This window comes from Larimichthys crocea, chromosome XV (assembly GCF_000972845.2).
Source record: "Larimichthys crocea isolate SSNF chromosome XV, L_crocea_2.0, whole genome shotgun sequence".
Taxonomy (NCBI): Eukaryota; Metazoa; Chordata; class Actinopteri; family Sciaenidae; genus Larimichthys; species Larimichthys crocea.
In genome coordinates this window covers 1,000,814-1,020,562 of record NC_040025.1, presented here as the reverse complement: position 1 = coordinate 1,020,562, position 19,749 = coordinate 1,000,814, and the positions used below count along the sequence as shown (strand labels likewise).

The 19,749-nt window shown below is 39.5% G+C and overlaps 1 protein-coding gene across 3 annotated transcripts in view; it reads right to left on the bottom strand.

Annotated features, from left to right (window-relative positions):
* Positions 1 to 325: 325 nt before the first annotated feature.
* The window catches only part of nphp4 (nephronophthisis 4), a 149,906-nt gene continuing 130,482 nt past the window's right edge, over positions 326 to 19,749 (bottom strand). For 2 of the 3 annotated variants that reach the window (XM_027288781.1, XM_027288782.1), the window contains exons 21-29: positions 15,161 to 15,350; positions 14,450 to 14,533; positions 10,447 to 10,612; positions 9,949 to 10,025; positions 9,606 to 9,691; positions 7,975 to 8,146; positions 5,446 to 5,625; positions 4,821 to 4,964; positions 326 to 628 (exon numbers count right to left, since the gene is read on the bottom strand). In XM_027288781.1, the coding sequence (XP_027144582.1) occupies positions 488 to 628; positions 4,821 to 4,964; positions 5,446 to 5,625; positions 7,975 to 8,146; positions 9,606 to 9,691; positions 9,949 to 10,025; positions 10,447 to 10,612; positions 14,450 to 14,533; positions 15,161 to 15,350 (1,240 nt within the window). In that variant the 3' untranslated portion in view covers positions 326 to 487. The remainder of the gene's footprint in view (positions 629 to 4,820; positions 4,965 to 5,445; positions 5,626 to 7,974; positions 8,147 to 9,605; positions 9,692 to 9,948; positions 10,026 to 10,446; positions 10,613 to 14,449; positions 14,534 to 15,160; positions 15,351 to 19,749) is intronic. The other variant, XM_027288783.1, reaches the window with a different exon arrangement.

Genomic DNA, 19,749 nt, shown 5'->3' with positions numbered 1-19,749 from the left:
TTAGAAAAGTACTTTAGGTGGGGCTACAAAACTTTGTGTGTGGATAGATATCATATATATATAGATATAGATATCGATAAATAGAGAGAGGGTGTTTGTTTGTTTTTTTTTTTTTATATAGTATATATATAATATATATATATATTAATATATTAGATATATATATATAATATATATAATGATATAATACACCAAGTTTTGTGTTTAGTGAAGCTCATCAAGCCAGCACAAATCCTATCATTCATGCAATACAGTACTGTAATACTCCACAATGTACAGAAGGCTGAAGAAAAAATGGAAACAAAAACAATATATGTGATAAAAAAAAGTTTATTTCTGTCATAAATATGATCTACTGCAAAATTATTCACACTAAGTAGAAAATTACAGCTCATTTTATTTAATTTCACCCTCAGAAAACAGATTTCAAACACCACATCAGTCAACATTTTCAAAAAGCAGTTTGTGCCCGCTTTTCATCATCAGTTCATGAGTAGTTGACTTTCACACAGAACGTCTCCTCCGTCTTCTCCTCCAGGTTGTTCACATAGACCAATATCTCCACTGAGCCGGGACTCTGGCTTGGGGCGAATCGTAGTCCGATGGTGTAACTCTCTCCCCCGCCGATCTGAACACAGTGAACACAACAATACAATATTCATCTGAGTGCTTCGTGAGAATGAGCTGATGAGTCTTTCTTTCCCTTCAGCTAGTAAAACTGTACGGATGCAACCATGTTCACATGCAGAGTCCTTTTTATCTAGAGTGATTTTGTTAAGTGGGATTGTTTGAGAATTGTATGACTTGTTTTGATTTTTGACATTAGTTATGTGGTTTTTCTTCCCCTTTTAACTGTGATGTGTCTGTTTGACCAATGTTAAGCAGCAAACACTTTTGTTGTAATAACTAACTATAACTAACTAACTAACTAACTCAATAACACATAACACATTTTTGAGTTATCCTTCTTAAACTTGATTGATTTTGAAGTTTGTTGTGCAACAGAGATAGAGATGAAAAATGGGAGGAAAAAAAGGAGCTTTTCGTTATTGATGCAACAATCTCGTCCCCTGACTACGATTTAGCATCTGGCAGCACCGGCCAATGTTTCTGGGCTCCGATGTAGCCATAAGATATCAAGAAATCAGATATTGAATATCCGGCCAAGACTTCCTCTGATAAACTCTATAAACAGTATATAAATGCAGAGACAAATCGAGTGTGACTGGTCAATAGTACTTGGAATAAAAATATGGAAATCAGAATGTTTCTGGACCAAGTGGCAACCTCAAAACTGCAGTTCCTCAAACGGCCACTTGAGGCTGGCTACAACAAGTGTTAATCTCCATAAGCCTCTATGAAAATGTCCAACTTCACAGCAGAAATAAACATGTTTACAGCTTGCTACAAAAACGATTTTGGTCTTTGTACCTTTACAGAACTGCATAATAACACCTTGGCTGCTTTGATTGACAGATGGGGGCTGTTACAGGTGACTTGTTTGGACAAACAGGTGTCATTCAGTCCGCCTCAGTTCCACCCACAATCCACGCCTTTGCTCATTTTTAGATTAGCAGGGAGACGGCAGAGGAAAGACTGCCAAGATGGCGGTGGCCAGAGCCACCAAACTCTGAGCTTCAAAATGGCTTCTCAGAAACCTGTGGGTGACGTCACAGTGATTATGTCCATGTTTAATACTTTCTGTCTAATACTCCCTCACTATAGATTCTGCATTCATACGCACAGTCACAGTTATATGACCAAGTTAGCTCTTAATACCTTTACCATATATAGGTTTCACAGCTTTGCCCATAAAATGCATCAGTCACAGTGGTCTCTACAGAGCCTTTTTTCCAGGCTACATTCGTCAGACAGTGCCCATGTAGTCTGGGTAAGAGTCAGATTCTAGAGCATGAATTCCCCACCTGCTGCCCTGAGAACTTCAAAAATAAATGTCCCCTATAAAATAAAGATTTGAAAGGATGTTAGTAAGCCTTGGGGTCTTTCTTAAACAGGAAAATAGAGCTCTAACTGAAGAAACACAATCTGTTCCTTGCTGTTTTATTTGTGGTCAGTTGTCCTGTTTCAATGTCCTCTTGACCCCCACCCCCCAAAAACTATAACAACTTTAAGTGGGGCAGTCAGCCATCTCTACTGTTGCAACAATATTAAAACACTAAACTTATGTGTTGTTGTTTTATTGCAATATAATAAATGTCCTGCATGTGGAGCAGAAGCTTGTCCATGTTACTGTGTATGCTTACTTCGGGTTTCCATTACCTGAAGTAATGACTGTCTCAAATCAGGACATTAATACAGGAGCAAAGCTCAAATGGTTTGCATTGTTCATTCCTCTGACCTCTTGACATCACACTCTTTTTTTTTTCCCCCCTCTCTTCAACCAGAATGTAATCCTGATGATTCTTTTATATTAATGGTACACAAATGCTTAATATTTTACTGCTTTTCTTGTCAGGGTCTTTATTTGGTCATTTTTTGTGTGTTTTTCCTAGTATTTCAATCAGACCAGAACTGTCCTCTAGTATTTTCTGTAATAGACAGCCACAAATATATAGGTCAATTTGGGGGATTTATGCTGTAATCTTGCCCAAAAGCACAGCAGTATTGATCTCTGCGTTGCTTTCCCTCCTCACAGCTGGTTTTATCATGGCGAGGTAGTTACGTCAAAAAAGAGAAAGTGTCTCCACATTTGCTTAAAACTACGGGCACAGTACAATCTTTATATGTCACCTGGAGTTTTGCTGACATGATGGAAAAAAAACAATGTCTGTTTTTCATTTTGCTCGGCTCTGTCTATCTAATTGATGCAACGTCGTCTGGACACCAGCAGCGAGATTTTTAAATAGTTTATGTGGAAACAGACTCTGGTTTTATCCAATTCATTTATTCGTTAATTTAAAATGCTGGGTTTCCATTTGTTCTGACATTTTATCAGACCTCAGTAAATGAAAGGCAATGACGGCAGTGTCTCCGGTACTTCGTGTCTGGGTGTGACTGAATCAGCCATTAGATATTAGATATACCAGGGCTGACAACATAACAATAAAAGAGCAGTAATGACTTTGTTATATTCCTCCTGTTTCATTCTGTAGGCAGACAAAGAAATCACTCACTTATCTAACAGCTGAGGAATGAACTGTCAACATGGGAGGCCAAAAAACATTGACACTGATGTCTTGGACTCACCTGTCAAGATGACGGGAGAGTCAAAAACATTTCTCCGTATCTGTTACTGTTGACACTAAAGGTTATGTTTCCACTTAAAAGGTCTTATTTGTCACAATCAGCATGTCGGTCAAAACTTTGTCTGAAAAGCTGAAGAGTGCCAGTCTGTTGCAGCATCACTAATTCATAATTTTACACTGAAAGAGAACCAAAACTGATTTTTAAGATGCAACCAGGCTAACGTGTCAGTCCTCCTCCTCCTGTCCACTGGATGTGACTGTATTGTGTTCTGGCTGCACTACAGCTTCATCATAACTGTGTCGCAGTTTAAATGTCCAACAGTGAAAGCATCTTTACACAGGAGGCATTTCAGATGTGTTTTTTAGTTGTTTGTCTCAAACATGGCTGATGAGAAAGATGCTCTTTAATTTTAATCAATACAGCTGTCTGCGCAGGCCACATAAAGGCGTCTGTTTTAATCGCGGAACATAACTGCTGCCCGATGTGTATTTTACATTTCACGTGCGTAACTACAATGTTTGTACATTGGACTGCAATAATGTAGGTGACCTACACTTAGTAGTGCGACTGAATGCATCCTTTGCAGACACAGATGGAGGACTGAAGCTGCTGCTGCTGCTTGCAACTTGGTCTTCAGCAGCTACACTTCCAAATAGTAAAGGTGTATTGCTAACTTGTTTGTGTTTTTTCAAGCATAGTCAATACACGTGTGGCTCATTCATCATCAGTGTGGTAATGGATATTCTGTAGCTGCACCCCTCCCCTCATTTAAGTTACGATACTATAGCAACTTATCTATTTTGTATTGTTCTCTTTGTAACATGAAATGCATCTATTATTAACGGTCAGTGAAGCCCTGGGAAGCTTCAAGAAATGATTTTCAGTCAGTAAAAAAATATATATTTTTAGTAAAAAACTGTATTAGATATTGACTGAGTACTCAAGAGAAAGTCCAACTTATAATAAAAAACTGCTTTGATTTGTAACTTGTTTACAGTACATATAATAAAGTGAAAGAAGGCAAAAAATCCCCCAAGAAGCCTCTTGTATGATTTGTTAAATTACACTTATTTACTCACATCTCCTCTGAGGTTTCTACACACACACTGCATATATTTTGTCAGTGGAAGAAGCTGAGCTAGAATACCTTTTCTTCAACACTGGTATGAGCTTTAGTGCTTTGTGGTAGATGATTGGAAAATGTTGAAAAATGTCTCAGTTTCCAAGCAGCAAGAAGGTTCTTGGTTCTCACATCGGTCTGAGGCCTTCATGTGTGAAGTTTGTATGTTTTCCCCATGTCTGTGTGCGTTCTTCCTCCCAGAGTCCAAATACATGCAGGTGTATAGCAACATTGCCTGTAGATGTGAAAGTGTTTGTCTCTCTGTGTCAGCCCTGTGATGAACTGGCGACTTATCAAGGGTGTACCCCACCTCTCGCCCAATGTCAGCTGGGATTGGCTCCAGCCCCCCCCACGACCCTGATAAGGATAAGCGTTTATCCTATGAAACTACCTGTGCTGATGTGGCTCTTCATTTTCTTTAACAACAAATATGGGTTTATGTCAAGGATGAAGGTTCCCTTTGGTGTTAATCATTACTTCCTGTCTATCTCACCTGGAATTTATCCTCTTTGAACTGGAGCAGGTCCGGGTGGTCAGAGCGGAGCAGAAATGTACGGCTGCTGGTGTAGGGGTTGGTGTAGGTGATTTTTCTGGAGCTGCCACGCCCACCACCAACTGGGACAGACACTTCGAATGCCTGCACACACACATAGTCAAGTGCCATAAATGCTTTGTCACTAGACAATGTGTAAAAATGCAAATGTTTGACACGTTTACACTAACACATTCTGTGAGTACAAAGACATGATTGAGATTTGACAGACAGCAGTTACAGAGGGGATTGGCTTTGAGTGCTGGCCTGGGATCAGCTGTCCTTAGCCTTTTTCTTGACACTAGCTATAAAGGGGATGGGAATGTCCAGCTGACCCTAGAAACCACCAGAGTGGTTCAGTGAGCACAGAATGTAACTCTGGGTGACCCGTTGTTTAGAGTTAGATGGACCTTTAAAAAAGCTGTCCATCATATCACTCCTTTTGAGAAGTGCAAAAAAAACGATGCAGTAAGAACTGAATCTAAAATCATGTTGGCAATTACCATGTAAGCTTGATCTGTTATAGGTGAAATATAAGTACAGATGAAGATATAATAACAACAACAACAAAAAAAAAGATTCATACCTTGGACAGCACAGGCCGGTGGACGTTGAGACAGAGCAGCCAGGCGGTAACGAGCCGCCGGTGCTCCACATCCACCGCGTTCACATACAAGAAGCGGCTGCCTGCTCGCCATGGCTGCACTTTCAGCTGGAGCTCCTGCACTGCTGCGGGAGGCAAAACAAACACCCCCTCTGGGTCCACCTACAGCAGGTCCACATTTGTTGGGTGGTTGAATTGTGGAAATGAGAAAGAGACAATTGATAAAGAGGAGTGAAGGCACTGATCAAGTGACAGAGAAAGAGAGACATTTTATATGAGGAGGTAAAAGAAACCATATAGAACAGAATTAATGGGAAAAGGTGGTTATCGGAGTCAGTGGGAAATAAAGGGGGTGTGCAGAGTGGGTGAGAGAGAGGAGGCGAATGAGGTTCTGTGAGGAAGGTAAAGAGAAGGTGCAGACAATGAAATGAGGGAAAAGTCACAGACAGAGAGACAGAAGGATGTGAGAATGAGATTTACTGTGCAGCTCCTTTTCAATCTGTTGAGAAAAGCAAAGCTATTCTCTGGCGGTGAGCTTTATCCTGTTTTATAAGACTCCTCCGATACATTCCACAGTGAGCTAACCTGCCGAGAGTTAGATCAAAGAGGCCGCTGATGCATACGGTGAAATCTTTTAAAAAAACATCTGTCACTTTTCCAGCCAGTACCCTATTTCTTCAGGGAGAATACATTTGGGTCGTACTGTATGCACCCATGGTGGCTGTGACAGTCCATCATTCCTTTTCCCTTCTTCTCTCTCTTTTTTTAATATGAGTGAATAATACGCAATGCTCCTTTGACTGCAGCTCTGAGTGAGAAGCATTGTCAAACTCTCTCCCCTCTTGTACCCCGTTCTGAATAAGAAACTATCTATTTTAAAATAAAGGCCAACCTGACACTCCTGAAACATACTTCTACATGTTCTGTGAGCGTACAACCATTGCTAATTTTTCAGATTGTGTCAAATTGTGTCCCAACATGACATGATTTGCAGGGAGTAATGGAGGGAACCTAATAAAATGAAATGACATAAAAAGGCCCATTATCCTGTGAATCTGCTTTTGTACATTCTTGATAATAACTTCAATCTTAACCTTCCTTACAAAAGAGTGTTACTGTTCCATTGTTTCCTGCTGCTAAGAGAACAATTTGCATGAAATCATTTTTTGTTTCTTTTGTGGTTTGAAAATCGCTAATACACATAAAAAATACGTCGAGAACAAAAGCTCTCAACGTCTCATTAGATGCGAAAGATACGAGGTATGCTTTGAGCTGTTTTTGATTCCACTTCTTCTGTTTTCTGTATGTTATTTCTTATTTCTGTCAGTTTTGTTTTGTCCCAATTAGGAAATCTGAAGTCATAAAAATGAAGGCAGAGCAATAAACTTGCACCAACACCTCACTTTATATTAAACACAGAAATATATACGAGGGGTATGGAGGATGTAGATTCACCCCTAACACTTCACAGTTCACCAACTTGTTGGTCACACACTTTTGCTCTTGATCTTTTAAAATTACAGCTCCAAACCAGACTTACGTATATATGTTTAAGTACAGTCAGAGATGGTTAAGGAAAGAGACGCCTCACTCAAGTCATTTCCTGTATCTGTGCCACTGTCTGTCCTCTTTAGGAGACCAGCAGGTGGGGAGAGGTGAACGTGAGCACAGATTTTGAGCGATTCTTTTGCCAGTGTGTATATTAGACTAATTATTCACAAGCCACATATCTTCTACACATTCTGACACCAAAATGATGTTTTCCAGACAGATAAAATTAGAAGAAAATTAACTTTCCTTGAGACCTGTCTGTGTCTCAGCAGCAACACACTCTCGGGATAACAGATATCTCTTCTCTGTGTCGGTGCTGAATCATTGCTCTGTTTCAATAAAGATGATCTATAATAACATAACTACAACTTAAACAACTTTCTGAACCAACACAGTCTACTTAAGTCCGAAGAGACAGTAAGTGTATACCCAAGATCTTTTGGCACAACGCTATGAGTCTTCATGGGTCCAAATCCAAAACGAATCCCTAGACAACCTACCTGACGTACAGAAATTAGTTCTTGATATAAAAAAAAAAGACCAGATCCAGTCAGACTCGAGGTGTGCAGAGGCAAATACAGATAAATCACCAACACTGTTCTACTGCAGTGTTTGTGATGCACACAGGAGGAGGGTCTGCTTGGATCCACTTGGGTATGAGACATGTTGAGACCAACAGCATTACAACAAGACCTTTCTTGACACAATTACACTAAGTATAATTTGGACCTGGTAACACCAAGTTGGGTCTCAGATACTACAAACTGTGAAGACGTCTATTCTCCATACTGCTGAGAGATGAAATCTCTTTTGATATATGTCTCGATAAAAGGGGCGTTGCCCAGATTGATGTGAGGGTGAACTGCAGTTCTGTTTTGTACTTGAAGTACAGGGGAGCATAAAAAAAAGCAAAAAAAATAAATAAATGGAATCAGTCAAGTTACTCTTGTAGATGTGTACCTCAATCTCTTGGGGGTGTGATGAGAAACATTTGACCTTGCGAATAGCCTGCTTCCCCCTCAGCACCAGTGATTGACAGTTCCGCTGGCCAGTCACGCAGCTGACATCAACTCGCTCCAGGAAATGGACGTAAATCTGCCAGATCTGGGAGGGTGCTGCCATCCACTTATCACTACAGAGAAAAACATCATCAGGAACAATTAAGCTGAGGTACCCCGGAGATGCAGTGGGAGCAGCATGAGGTCGGAGATGAGGAGGGCTGATCTAAGGCCGTGTTGGCATTTTAATAAGCAGCAACAGAAACATCATCATCGTCCTCCTCTTACTGCTGAGAAAAAGGGAATTTAGTCTCAGTGGTCCTAGCTGACTGAGAGCTGCAAGTGAGAGGCAATGTAGTCACCTACTCAGGCCTGCTCTGTGGCAACAGCACTCAAGGAGCATTTGGGGATATTTGGACGGGAATTCAAGTGATATGTTTTTTTGAAGACAGACACAGTAGCAGTGTTAGCTTGACGGTGCAGATAAGTGAAATATTTGGATAACAGTCAGCATTTTTACATGCCGTGCCACAAATGCTTATACTGGATTGCATTAGGTGTTCCTGTAATGCTTGATTTTACAGGTCCTGTAGTTTCTCAATAATTTCTCAATTATAGCCCTAAGCCACACACCCCAATTAAAGTGTCCTCCATTATTAGCCTCTCCTGTGGCCCTGTCTCATAGAGGGGAGGGGGTGTTTTAAAAAAGATAACTCCTCGACTATTATCTGAATTATTTCCTGAATAACTTTATGTTTAATCTACTTACTGCACACTAATTGACACACAGTACAACCTAAGAGCGGGTTTATTAGTCCAGCACAAGAAGAACAGACGATTTCAATGTCTAGGCATATATTATGGAGTCTGCTGTGCACACTGTTCTTTTCATTGTATCCACTTTACTGTATGTGTCAAAATCTCTCATTAGAAACAAATTAAAGGTGCCCTATGGACTTTCTGACCACTAATAGGGATATGGAGCAAGTTTTTTTTTTTTTACCTGTTTTGGCTGTATTTCATACAATTGATCCACATTTTTGCTGATTAATTGGCAGATAGTTGCAGTAACACTATTAGAAAAAGGTCTTTCTAATTGTTTTTTTAAGAAAAGAATGCATTGAACACATCAAGGCCTCAAGGACACACATAATGTGCTTTGTTGAGAGACACTGAATGCAAACATACAGTAAATGTGTCCGCCAGGTGACTTTGAATAAAGGGGTTTTTAGAGATAACCGCTCTAATGCAGATCAGCTCTGTAGTAAATATGTAACCAGTCAAACTTCAACATAGCTGTTTTATCAGAGTTGACTGACTTTCAGTAAGAGGTGTACATCTTGCATATTAACAAACCCTCACATAATATTGCTCCAACCCTGATGAGAGAAATTTGAAAGACTAGAGGATGGATTCTGTAACTTCAGGCAGTGAGACCACCAAACCTTCATCTGATTAGTTAATTAATTCAAGCCTGCGTGAACAATTTAATTAGTCCAAAACAGAATGCTTCTTGAGGCTAAGCCATGTGTGTGTGTACATGTGTGTTTGTGTTCGCTCTGTGCAATATGCCTGTTAATAAATAATACATACGTGAAAACCATCACAAAGAACATTTTTATGTGTGGACTGGGACTCCCTGGTACTTTCAAGTACACATCCTGAGGCTCCCCTGGCACCTACACAGAAACAGAGTGAAAGGCAGCAAGATGTTAAAATGGAGAGGTAAAGGGAAAAAAAGGACCCCAAATTAGCACTTTAAAGGTGGATGGCGTGGTGTAAGGCGCAGCCTTTTAGATTTAGATAAAACAGCTTTTAATTCATGATAGGAAAGCTGAAATAAAGTGCAGGATATGATACTAAATCTATCAGTTCAGTAATTAATCCCTTGCTAATATTAGGACAGGGTTATTGGAAAATAATATCATTGTCTCACCAGCATCCTTGTCTGGCAGATGATGTTGGGGTCACTGCAGCGTACGGAAATGTGAGTCGTGGTGTCTGAGTCTCCAACTGGTTAACCCAATAACAAGAAAGACAAAAAGATGGTTAAAATATAGAAAGTAAAGACAAAGCCAAATCTTATGTGATATATTTTATACATACATGTATGTATATACTCTACATAAACATGCATATGTGGCATAGATGGCGTGCCTTTTTCTAATACACATTTTTTCCATTTTATTTTCGTCTTTCTTTTAATTTCCTGCTGTGGAAATAGAGACACTCCTTGTTGTTATTGCTCCGTTACCTGACTGAAAATGTATTATATTGTAAGATTGTTTTTGCTGATATTTTAGTAAAATGTTCCTGTGTTTGTGCATGTTTATTCTCCTTGGGTAGAATAAGTCAGTGAACCTAATGAAGATGTATTCAAACCAATACTGAAGCTGTGAGACAGGGAGTAATGTGGCTGCTGGGGGGGGGTAACCTGTGTAACCTGTGGGGTCATGCCAGGGTGGCAGACGGATGGCTTTCTTGAGGAAGCAGAGCTCAGGGTGGTAAAGCCGGAATGTCTGGTCGACAACATGAGGTGTTGGCTCCACGTTCACCTGGCAGATGGCCATCGGTTTCCCATCTTCTGCTTTAAATGTAACCTGTGGAGGAAAGGTCAGCGGTATCAGCAGCATGCCACACCCCTGCATAAGGTCAGATATCCACTGCAATGAAACACCAAGCCAAACTACTGAAACAGTCAGAGCTGGGTTGGAAGCTCTACTTTAAGTAAAAAATGTCAAAGTTGAACCAGGTTGTCAGTATATAAGCTATGATGGATGTGGATGGGTGGAAAAACAAAACCAGTGAACTTGGTCAGTGCAGTAAATGTATTTGTACGAATAAGAATTCATAGCCATAATAATGAAAATAAGACCAAAGTTCAAATATTTGAGAATTTTTCTTTAACATTATTTTTTGACAATAGAGATGACAACCCATCACGAACAAAATCACACATTTTAAAAATTGCTTTTTAATGTTTAGCTTAATCTATTTGTTTTTAATTGTACTCTTTGGATGTTTTTGCTGCTTCTATGTTTTGAAGTTTTCACCATGTAAAGTGTCTTTGAGTATCTACAAAAAGTGCATATTAATAAAATGTATTATTATTATTATTGTTGTTACAGCAACTAATTTATTCAATAGTTCATCTGTACTTTCTCTCCTGTTTTCCCTGCGTTTGTGTAAGACCCTCAAATAATACCGCCTCTGTATCATTACAAATGCAGAGAATTTTAATTCCTTGACTCCATTTAGTGAAACACAGAAGTGGAATCGCTGCATTTTCTTCCTGCGGCAATTCAGCTCTAAACAACATACAGCTTTTTCAAAAACAGCCTTTGAGAAGCTCTATTTAAAAATTCACCAGAGAGTATGATGATGATGGAGCTCTCTGTACACTAGAATATAAAAGTTGGCTTCAATCCGACTACTGAAACCCCCACAGACCTGCTGAATGTGCTTTGAAGTTTGCTGCATTAAAATAGCCTTCCGGATCTGTGCAAATCAACACAAATGTGTTCATACATATACACTAATTACATATGGTCGCAGCTGATATATAGACATACACCAACAAATGTAAACATATTGGAATTGCTAACCCTCTCACGTACCATCACACCCGATGACATAATGCTACATACAACTGCAGTTGAGTTTAGCGATTAGAGATTACTTGTAACTGAATTTCAAAATATGAGTTATAATTGGTTACCCCTGAGATCCAAAAAGAAGCTGCCAGATTACATAATATAGAGTAAGAATATTTAGTGCTTATTCATACAACACTTTGGTACAAAGCTACAAGTTACCATGTCAATGGCCCGGTGACTCTCATTGAGTATCTGAACTCATTTCTTCAGATAATTCACAGTCCACAGGATATTCACAGTCCCCAAAGGATGATTTTCATAATTTTGGTGACCTCCTGAGCTTGATTCTAATGCCATTGTAAGATCAGAAAATCATTTTATCCTTACTTCAAGACAAGGTTATCCAGAAATTTCATGGACTGGATCACATTAAATCTGCTGTGAATATTCTCCAGTGGATGAGTTGTTTGAGATGACCTCCTGTCTTTCTTATTCTGCCAACATCAGGCCAGATTTTCCACTTGTACAAAAATGGGCCATATTGTCAAGAAATGTATTGAGCACTCCAGAGGATAAACCATTTCCACTTTCGATTAACTTTCCTATTATGTCCATGTTAGGCCAAAATATGTCCAAATATTTCATGATCTAATTGCTAATTAAAGACACACATCTGGAATGACCTCACAATCTTTCCTCTGCTACTACCATCAGAACAACCCTCACAGGTTGTCACTACATACTCTCTGGATGGAACTTGAGAAACACTAGAGTAAAATCATTGCTTGTTGTTCAATCTTACCAACACTTTCATCCTAGAGAGGAAGCAGCTGGAAGTTCACACTTGCAGTCTGTTGATTTGTCTTTAGTTGCATGCTCTCACAAGTAATCAGATGGTAAGTGAATGTAATACGATTACATTATGGAATACTGTTTACCAATCACTGCTGATTGGATGGAAGATTAGTGGTAAGACACAGGCCGACAAGGTGATTATTTCAGTAGCACAACTAACATCCAATATCCATCAACAACTATCATGGCTTTCTGCAGGATTTCTGTAGAAAATTACTCACAAATAGTAACATTAAAATTATAAAAATGTTTTTTTTTTTTTAGATTGATGTGGAAGAACTTGACTGGCCTGCACAGAGCCCTGATATAACCTCATCCAACACCTTTGGGATGAACTGGGGCATTGACTGTGAACCAGGCCTTGTTACCCAACATCTGTGCTCGACCCCACTAATGCAGTCAGGTTCCTTCTCAGAGGAGTGAAGGCTGTTATAGCAGAAGATTATCAATCATCTCATAGTCTAAGTAAATCTACGCAGGGCAACCAAACAGGAACACAGATAGTCTCTACCAAATGAATAGGGACTTCATTACAGCTAACAGATGTAAATATCTTGTCATGAGTAATGGACTACACAGTTCTGAAGTTAACTTTCCACATTTTTCCTGATCCACAAACTCAGAGGTTGGTCCCTGCCAAACAGCAGCTGTCCAAATCATTGATGGGCCAGATTTACGGGCCCATGCTGACCTGCAGTAGTGGCCCATATCTGGCTCTGGTGATGTGTGCTGACTGACAGCGGTGCCAAAGCTGGCATCCTGACAGCTCTGCTGTTGGGGCTTGTCAGTTTTAGCGGGACACAGATTTGATCCAGACACGACCTTTTTGACCTCTTGACAGGATTTTTGTTCAGAGCAGCAGTGCTGACACACAAATACACACACATACCATAGGCAGACACACACACACACACATGCACTTGGCAGACTGGCAAATATTTCATCACCCCGTGCAATGGGAGAGCTTCGGGGTAGCGTAGTCTACAGGAACAACAGGATTATTGTGATGTTGCAGGTTAGTGCACACATGATGGATATCTTTGTTTTTTGGGGTTTTGTAAGCAGCATGAATGTGCCAATAATGCAAGATCAGGTCTGTCGAAGGAGGGACGAAATTTCAATTTCAAAGGATTCACGAGGAACAGAAGTTAATTTTTGTGACAGCTGTAGCATACAGGGGCTGCAGAGCACATTACGTCACATGCAGATATGGAGCGCATCGTCATATCTGAAGTACATCCAAACAAGCACATTCACGTTGTTTCTCACTCCTCTAAACTTCTTACATTATAAATGGTTGAGGAGGTGCATAAAATGGGAAAATAACTTTACAATAATATGATATATGCATGATTCATTTAAAGTAGATTAGTCAAACGTGTTAAGCTGTCCTCCAAATGGAGATAGTTTAACTCTCCAGCCTGACATTTGCCAGTTGGAGAAGATAAACAATGTTCAGCAAGATAAAAGTGATTTCCAGCATATAATTTTTCTTGACAATCTTGTCTGACTAGCGTAACTTTTTAAATAGTTGACACTTCAAAGCTTTCTTTGTGTCTGAGCTGACTGTGTGGGAGAAGAGGGGAGGGAGGAGGCGGTGCTCTGCCACTCCGTACAGCGTTGTCTAGGAGTGTGTGTGTACTCTAGATGTTGTAAGACGTAGAGATGTACCAGAGGGTTAACCCAACTAAACTCTAAATCGAAAGCTTCATACTACATGAGTTTAGGTGGCTTTATCTTCCTCCTCTGAATCTCACAATCAAGTTATATGCCCTAAGATGCTAAAAAGGTTTAAAATGGACTATGATAAAGCTCTTATCATGGCAGAAAAACATTCTGTACATGCACGCTGCATCTTAGATCCATAGCTTACTATAATTCTAGCCTGGAGACAAACCACCAAAGGACTGAGAAGCAGAAGAAGGAGATAAAGATAGTCGAATACACAGAAAATATTGCATGAAGCATAAGAAGCACACTCTGTACCTTGATAGTCTTGGCAGCAACGATATTGGACAGATTCTTCTTGGCCATCTGTGAACCTTTGCCTGTAGGTAGGAAGCTTGGTCCCTGTGAGGATTTGATTAGAAACAGAATTGTTATCAAATCTGATCATCCACCAAAAAAATAGCAAAAAAAATATGATTCTGCACATCAAACATAAACTGTAAATGATCAAAAGAAGCAGAAAAGAACCAAAGGGCGTAAAGACCCCCCAGTCATCTACAGAAGAGCACAGCCTACATAAATGACTTTCATTTTGAGCTGTCCTTCTGGCATCAAATTAATTCTCAAGCCTGACTTGCCATTACATCCGTATGACTTACTCTTGGAATGGATCATTTATGGTTAATAGTCCTTGAGGTGCAGTGACATTTACATCACTGAAATTTTGACATTTATCCATCTCTTATTCTCATGGTGTTCTGACGCCAAAAGCACATCTTTGGACCACTCAAGGCCAATCAAATTTAAAAGATGTTCTTGAAATAAAATCAATAAGTAGAAATACTGTTTTATCTTAAGTGAAAAATTTCCATCTGTGACGATGGAAAAATGTGATGACTGAAACCAAATCCAAGTGTTCAAGCAGAACATATCTTTTACTCAGAAACACTGTAACGTGCAAAAATTGTCGTTCCGAAAAACTTTTTTTTCAGTTGACCTTTCCATAAGAAATAAAAAACTCCACCGTACCTGAAGGGCCATGGTGTGGTCACAGCGGAAGCTCTGGTATTTCAGGGGAATATGGATGCTCTCCTTTGGCCGTAGGTAAACCCTGGGTCCAGGGATACCCTCCTCCAAGTGGAACATGTTCTCCTCCAATGGGGTCAGAGTTTTGGTCAGAGCTTTGAAGTAACTCCACTCCTCCGTGCTAGTGATAACACTGGATGGTAAGATTAAAGAACATGTTAGATGAAAGCAGGCCCTTGTATATCTGTAAGGCATCCATGCAGGATCAGAGTTAGACTTGTTATGTGATCATGAACACTGAATCTTTCATTACATCTTGCATCTTACAGTATGGTACAGTATGATGGGGAGTGTAACACACTGATGTATTTGCTATTCCAAAAGAAGTTTGGCTAAAATACTTACCGTGGTCATTGGGTTATTGAAATGTATTGGAAATATATTGAAATATCAACATCCAATACTCACTTGCTTTTGGCTCTGTTTTTGGTCTCTACCACAAAGCTATATTTGGCTATATCAAGTCTGTTAAGTGAAGAAACGAGAAAGCAGTGCTGCAGATTGTGGTGATAATTATGTGTAGGTTCATCACTTCACCCCTTTTACATTGTCACATTGTAGAGCACAGGCTATCTAATCTCTCCAAGCGATCTAGCAAAGCATCTGAAACACCACAGATTCACACTCTTACAAACTGATTCCAGCAATGTTACGTTCATCGTATGGCCAAAAATCGAAGTGAGTCAATTGCACAGTCAAGAAGTGAACACATAAAGGTCAGAGAAAGACCCCCTCCAAATGCCGACAAATGGATTTTGAAGCAGAAAGCAACAGGAAGAGATAACACATTCCAACAGAGCGAGGTCTCGTCGCCACTCTTTGAATGCAAAATATTTCACACACAAATGCATAAAGGGAAGTGCTGATTTAAACATCAAAGGTTCCAACCCATGGCCACGAAGAGGGAAATTTCCTTCAATAGGAGAGCGAGGGTTTATACATTTGTCAAGGTTCTATCTTGCTAACATTACGACAAGAAGCAACAGTTGATTTCATGAAACTTATTTGGAGCTTCCCACCTGTGGACATGGAATGAAACAAGTTGCCTGTGGCTTATCATGACAACAAAGAGTCTGTTTCACCTGAACCTTTTAAATCAAGAACATAGAAAAATGTGGGAGGTGAAGAGGACAAACATATTGAGATAAATACAGAAAAGCAAAAAAAAAAAAAAAAGATGATTAAAAGGAATTAAAATGAATATGAAAGCCCGGACAAGAAGACAGTTATCTAGAAGGAGAAACTGAGAGAGAAAGCAGCGGCATGGACAGCAGCAGATGAGCTGCAGTCTCCTATCTCTCTGCAAGCCAGCAGTCTTGGCTCACACTAAGCTCTGCGAGGCAGAGTGTAAAAGGTAACCATGCAAAATGGATGGCAGCAGGTAGCAAACGCGCATTGCACGTCAAGAGGAGCCTATGGGCTCTAAACCACTGCAGACATCAAAGCTACAGCTAGCCTAGCCTCTCTCTAAGTATCCCCGCTTCAAAGTCTGAAGCAGGATCCAGGTTCAGGGTCAGACCTTTCTCTGTGTGATTCTGTAGAACAAAGAGCTAACCCAAGGCCTTGCTGGAGTTCTCAAGAAAGCTCCTTGTCAAATATTGGTTGAAATATTGACAAGGTCAAAAGAGTAGAGTAGCCTTGTTACACTGACTGATAACATAGATACAGAGGCCAGTTTTGTTGTTTGTGTACATACTCTCTTGCCTTTCAAAAATATAGATAAGGGTTGAAGACTGAGACTTCAGGAAACATTCCTGAGGCCTATGTCTGTGTATGCCTGTGCGTTGGCGTCTTTAGACTATTGAAACAAAACAAACACAAAAATCCAACAATGAAATGCATTATTATGGTTATATAACTGTATCAATCTTTAAGCTGCAACTGTTTCTAACAACTACTTGTCAACGTTATGAGTAAAATAAAAACTATGCAGGCTGTTCAACATGTGGATTATTCAGGCTTCATTTAAAAACCAGTGCAGAGCAGTGTTTGACAGGAGTATCTTGTGCAGAGGATCACTTTAATGTTTCAGCAAAATCCTGAGAAAACCTCAACTTCCTTGTAAAAAAAAAAAAGTGATATAAACCCAGAAAGCAGTCGTTTTAAAATAATTAAACTCACACATAACAGCAATACTCATAATGGTGTATCAGATGTATAATAAAACCACAGGCTCTTAAAATCTAAACTCTGACTCAACCTGACCTGAGTAACCTGAATTTGACTAGTGAAACCCACAGTGCTGTGGTAGAAACACATCAGAAGCTTCCTTGCTAATTTACACATTTCTGGCACTCGGTAGAGGTGGCAGACGGTTTGGTGTAGTGTCACACCGCCTCATCAGGAAATAAATAAATAAACTAAGAGGGCTCTAAGCCGACGAGAGGACAGATGCAGGGATTGATGATTCTCAATTAGACCCGGTAGGCTCGGTGACCAGGCTAATGCCATAATGATCCATCCATGGCGCACTCCAGCCTTTGTTGATCAACGTGATATATGTTAATCCAAAACTGAGGCATGAGCAGAATCCATAACAAAAGATTCAGTGTGGGGGGATTAACAACCACACTCACCGAAGGAAACAAACACAACATGGATACCAAGAACGGGCAACCCAGGAAACGTCAGTCATAATGGCTGCTATGTGTGGATTAAAGAAGGCATTTAGCATCTCACCAGCATTATCTTTGCATATGTGTCAAGGATAACTCATTGTGCTGCTGAAGGAGCGAGAATCATCTTTGTTTATAGGCCTACAGTATTAGAATTATGTTGTTATTACAATTTATCCTCCTTATTCATGCAGACACACACGTGTCTTTGGAAATGTGGCTGCTATTTGTACTGAACAGCTCAGAATTTATCGTATTTATAATACATAAATACCATACATACCATAAATAAAAATGCAGATATCTTGAAACTGTGAAGCAAATTTAAATGTGTAAGGCACGCGCACACATACACACACACACACACACACACACACATGAAACATGCTGTCTTAAATGAGAAAATTCAAAGACTAAATAATCCAGCAGTCACATGAAAACAACATGTGTCAAAACAGTAAATATATTTACACCCAATTTCAAACTCTAAGACAGGCACACACACCTCAGTACACACGTACACCTACACAAACGCATCATATCAAAACAGCGAGCAAGCTGTGAATCAGACTCCCACAACCTGAAAAAAACACAGTCACACACTCAAACATCTTCATGACTTCACTTCCTCTTCACATTCTTGTGTTGGTGTTTCACATTATTAATTTTTCTAAAACTGGGATTTTTTCATCATTTTTATAAAGACGTTTTTCTTGCATCACTATAAAAGAAATAGACTCACAAGTCAGCCTCAAAGACTTAGCTCAATACAGACTGGGGACTCCCTAAGCTGCATTGCAAAATCTAAAGTCTTTATGGTGGTGACATACATAAGTTGTCGTAAACAAGTACCATAAAGTATAACATTTCTTGGGACATCCATTTTTAAAGTTTTTAAAAGATCTGTGTGTGTATATCTCCAGTTTGTTTACTACGAATGAGGAGTGGGTGAATATTCTTTCAGGTTAGGCTTATACTTGAAGTAAAGGGTGCACGTTTGTTTGCAGCCTCTCGCCACCATGCAAGAAACTACTCTGCATATCATGCTTCAAGCATTCCTAAAACAAAATATAAATCAGATAACTATATTTTAACATATTTTCAAAATTCAATTCAAAATCCAAATGACTGTAAATTAGTGTTTGTGAGTCGACGGGTCCATAAAAGAAGTTTTGTTGCCTGATTGTCATTAAAAAAAAATAATAATCTACACACAAATGTATTACTTTCAATCTCAACCTGATCATCTGGTCTTTTAATACACAAATTAAGACTAAATGACAACTACATTTAAGTTTGCTCAAGGTTTGTTGACTTCAGCAGTATATGCAAACACAAGAGACAAACCCAGGATTGAGTTATGACGTGCAGCTGAGTTCTGAGGGAACTCTTTTGTAATAAAGTCTTAATAAGCAAGCAAGTTCCAAAATAAAACAAAACAAAATACTAATTCATACTTTTAAATTAGTCATTTGTAACCAAACAGGAAGATCTGCATTTGCAAAAGAAAAAAACATAGATTTTATCATCAGTGGTCTGAAAACCTACTGTCTATACACCGTTTAAATCAGGAAAAGCACCGTTTTGTGAAGTGAATAATGAGGACAACACGTTTTGAATTTGGTCCAGTATTAAATGAGAGAGCTGCAGCCATGAGACAGACTACAGTATAACCCTTGCAAATTACTTACTACAAGTATTTGTAAGTGTTATTGTAACAAAAAGGACCCTACAGAAAAAAAATCAGATTTTCTGTACCTGATCTGGTCTGTGAAATCTAGGGTTGCATCACCCACAGGAGCACCACCAGCACCTCTCTGAGCTTTGCAGTCAGCTGGTTCATCCTCTTCTGCCTGTTGCTTCCCTCACTTCTCGCCAGCTTTTCAGTTGGGAGTGTAATACATAAACACCAGCTCA